We start from the raw sequence: 3,842 nt of genomic DNA on the forward strand, positions 1-3,842 counted from the left end.
TAAAAATACGGGTGGAATCATTTTCTTTTGTTTTTTTTAAATTATATATTTACGTTTTTTACCACTAAAAAGGTAGAAAGTTGGGGGTCGTTTTGTATATGAAGCCGAATTTGAGGGGTCGGATGTAGTGTGAACGCAAACTCAAAACGACATTCGGATAAAACTGAAACTACGATTTTGCCCATGCATATTAGTATATAGGGGTAATGACAAAAAATATCTACTAGACAAATATCTACTAGACAAAAAATATGAATAGTTAGTCCCGTTGTGTCCGTCTGATTTTTTCGAGTTGAACGGTGGTCTCGGAAAAATTTAACTCGGACCGAGCGAGAAGATAGGACCCGTTAAAAATACGGGTGGAATCATTTTCTTTTGTTTTTTTTAAAATTATATATTTACGTTTTTTACCACCAAAAAAGTAGAAAGTTGGGGGGTCGTTTTGTATATGAAGCCGAATTTGAGGGGTCGGGTGTAGTGTGAACGCAAACTCAAAACGAACGACATTCGAATAGAACTGAAACTACGATTTTGTCCATGCATATTAGCATGTAGGGGTAATGACCACATTAGCCGTTTATCAAATTTTCTAGACAATACTGAACAATGTTGCAACTGGAATTACACCTGGAGACAGAAAAATTATACCCTTTTAACTTGTTAACAAATCGATACAAGGTCAGACTCATTTATGCAAAGGTTCAAGTAATGTTAAACCTCAAACGCATCAAAGTACATAATTTAGGGATCAAACATAAAATTAGCAAAGAGGACATCACCATTAAGGTTTGAAGCCATCATTTAATCTAACTGCCATATCAGTTAACCATTTAATCATACAGTAACGGGATCGGGAGCCACTGCTGCACCAGCAACATAGCCATTGGTTGCAGAAACATTCTTTTCATCAAAACCCCAAAATTTAGCAGCTTTAACATCATCCTGAGCCATTAACCTTGAGAAATCTTCATGATCATACTTCATGGTTGCGTTTCCACCAAACTCAGTTGGGAGGTTATCCACATCAAAATACGATCTCATTAGCTCTACACTCTCTTTGTTCTTTGGGTACACAAATTTCACCTTCTGGGTTGTTTTTGGGTCAATGAAATATTTAACAATCTGCATATTCAACAGATATAACGGTGTTAATTAAATGTAATCTACATTATCAGATGAAAGTTTAGGATAATAATACTAATGTGAGAATATTAATATTATTATACAGACCTTCCAAAAAGCTTCAAAGATTCGAGGTGGAGTGTACAAAAACGCGACAGCTAGCCTTTGAGGATAATGGTCTTGCAGTATATTGATAGTGTCCCTGGCTGTTTTAACCGGTACACTGGCGCTAAATGACCAACCGGTAAAGTCTATTAACCATGCCATTTCTTCCTGGCCTTCTGGAAGACTTAGCATAGCGTTTTCCATTAGGTATACAAGATGTTTGATCTGGTTGTCCATTGATGTCGTATTCTGCACAAAGGGTATTGACTTAACTTCTGATTAGATGTGGCAATTTGGGCAGGTCGGTTAACCGGTCAAATGGGTAAGCTTTTGGTACAGGTCAAAAGAAGTCAGTTGGATTGACCTGGAACACTTTATTTTTCTTTTATGATTACAAAAATGCAAGAGTTATAATAAAATAAAAAGATTCAGGTAGCTTTACCCGTTTACTCAATTGTAAATGGTCAAATTTCCATATCTAATACCCTATGGTAAAGAAAAAAGAACATGCAGATTCAAAAGTCAAAAGTCAAAACACAGACGGGGATTGTTCAATCACCTGCAATCCGGGTTTTAATATCAAAACAGTTCTTCCAACTCGGTCACGGAAATTTGCTCTGAACAGTTTCCCTGTTTCACCTTCAACTGCAACTTCATGCTAAAAGCAAAGACAAAAATTCATGGCACAAGTTCTATAGATATTCAGATACTTTGACAGCAATGGAAGCAGTTAATAATAATTTACAGTTATATGATACTGAAGTAGCTTCCCAAATATTTGAATTATTAACCTAAATAAAAACAATAATCACTAACCCAACGTATTTCTTCAGGCTTATAAGTTGATCTCCAAGCAAGTGTTTCTTCCAACATTTTCTTAGCTTTGTCTACATTCCAGTTTCGGGCTTCCAGATATCTTCTCAAGCAAGCGTCAGTGCAGTACAATAAGTTGCGTCCAGATAAGGGTCCAAGCGCAGCTTTAAGCTCATTGACCTGCATTGACCAAAAAATACCACAGCAGCCATCATGAGACATTCATCACTCAGAAAAACAGTCAATGGAAACATGTATTTAGCAACAACATTAATGTTAAACATCATGTCAAATGAGCTCCATATTAGACAAAATGTAGTTAGTTTAGTTGGTTACCTTGGCCTCTGATTGCAATTCGGGACGCTCCTGCTCTTGCTGCGGCTGAGACGATCCACGCCGCCGAAAAATGGACATGGTTACGATTACTGCAACTACAGACACACATGAATGAAAGAGCCACATAAATACAATACAAGTATAAATGTTTTAGTGCTCAAAAACTTGAAGAAAATACAAAGCTACTTTGATAAACTGAAAGTCCTTGTCACAAAATGCAGAAATGAATAATCTGAAAATATCTATTAGTAACCATAAGAAGCAAACAATAAGCAAATGTTGGAGCAGGTATAGCAGTAGACACACTTTACTGAACCAAACTGTATTATCATATTTACATGGTCATAAATATACAATCCTAATAACTAAAAAAAATTCAGGCAAAACTTTAACATACTTGTAAGTGTTGATAAACATTGAGTTAAATCTTTTAAGAAACTATATCCACATACAAGATACCGATTATAGTATGACAGTACAAAAATCGTGCAAGTACTTACATTCGTCCCTAAAAATAATCTCTATTGTTGCATAACATTATCATAAAACGGGGTCCAAAACTAACAACGATCCTTTCAATTAACTAGAGTCCTTCATTTACTCACTAGAATTCGGTGTTTCATAATTCAGGTGCCTACCACTTACATTATTTAAAATCCAAAACGTAATTTCAAGTGTTCGAATGCCTACTGCATTTTAGCTTATTTTCTCACTTTTTTAAGCAGCTAAAGTGGTGCTTATTTTCTACAACAAACACATAAAATGCAAAATCCAAAACACCAACCAATTTGTACTAAACAAATATCACATATGTTACAAATCAATTCATGTATATCTTTTTTCCTACTTAAACTCGACTTTAATTACTAAAAAATGCCCTAATTTTGATGAAGGAATAATAATAATACTAAAATAAATTAGAGCTGACTTAACAAATTACTAATTAAGTAAATTAGAGCTAACTTAATCTATCAAAACACATAGCAAATTATCAGAATTCAAATCACTTTATTGATTGATAGAAAAATTAAAACAAATAAAATAAAATGTATTCAGCATGTATGTATATAAATATAAATATAAATATATAAACATATATGTGTATAATTACAAACTTACAGACACGAAGATCAAAATGTGCGAGAAACGCACCTTCGATTGCAAAATAATATCTGGAGAAAAGTGTTGATAGTAATTACTGTAATCAAGAGCAAATGATTTACCTTTTGCGATGTAATGGAAAAATGGAATCGCGAGATTTGTATTCTTTTACTCGTATTTCTCTTTATTTCTTGTCTTTTTACAGTATTACGGAGTAATTATTATTATTATTATTATTATTATTATTATTATTATTATTATTTATTTGTTTTTTTGAAAAAAAAAAATTGATTGAAAATGCATTGAATTTTTAACAAATTTCTATTGTATGCATTCAACTTTAAAATCTTCTAATGTATGCATTT

At 33.2% G+C, this 3,842-nt stretch overlaps 1 protein-coding gene across 5 annotated transcripts; it reads right to left on the bottom strand.

Moving 5' to 3' along the window:
• Nucleotides 1–733: 733 nt before the first annotated feature.
• LOC139840380 (uncharacterized) lies at nt 734–3,631 on the bottom strand. Of its 5 annotated transcripts, none has more exons than XM_071830646.1 (6): nt 3,600–3,631; nt 2,377–2,471; nt 2,044–2,220; nt 1,787–1,885; nt 1,231–1,476; nt 734–1,122 (listed from the first exon to the last, which is right to left on the bottom strand). In XM_071830646.1, exons 2-6 carry the CDS (start codon nt 2,452–2,454, stop codon nt 835–837), a joined length of 888 nt encoding a protein of 295 aa, XP_071686747.1. In that variant the 5' UTR covers nt 2,455–2,471; nt 3,600–3,631; the 3' UTR covers nt 734–834. The 5 variants fall into 5 exon arrangements, with proteins under 5 accessions (XP_071686747.1, XP_071686751.1, XP_071686749.1 ...); XM_071830650.1 differs by lacking the exon at nt 3,600–3,631 and adding an exon at nt 3,529–3,586 and having other exon boundaries at nt 2,377–2,465; XM_071830648.1 differs by lacking the exon at nt 3,600–3,631 and adding an exon at nt 3,529–3,583.
• Between the last annotated feature and the right edge of the window lie 211 nt (nt 3,632–3,842).

The sequence above is a fragment of the Rutidosis leptorrhynchoides genome, chromosome 4 (genome assembly GCF_046630445.1).
Source record: "Rutidosis leptorrhynchoides isolate AG116_Rl617_1_P2 chromosome 4, CSIRO_AGI_Rlap_v1, whole genome shotgun sequence".
NCBI classification, from domain to species: Eukaryota; Viridiplantae; Streptophyta; class Magnoliopsida; order Asterales; family Asteraceae; genus Rutidosis; species Rutidosis leptorrhynchoides.

Bases quoted from the DNA above. Each gene is read 5' to 3' on its own strand.
- LOC139840380 (XM_071830646.1), bottom strand. From the start codon at position 2,454: ATGTCCATTTTTCGGCGGCGTGGATCGTCTCAGCCGCAGCAAGAGCAG. The intron at 1,886-2,043 runs GTTAGTGATTAT...CTTTGCTTTTAG, and splicing joins AGCCTGAAGAAATACGTTGG to CATGAAGTTGCAGTTGAAGG. The intron at 1,123-1,230 runs GTCTGTATAATA...TTGAATATGCAG, and splicing joins TCTTTGAAGCTTTTTGGAAG to ATTGTTAAATATTTCATTGA.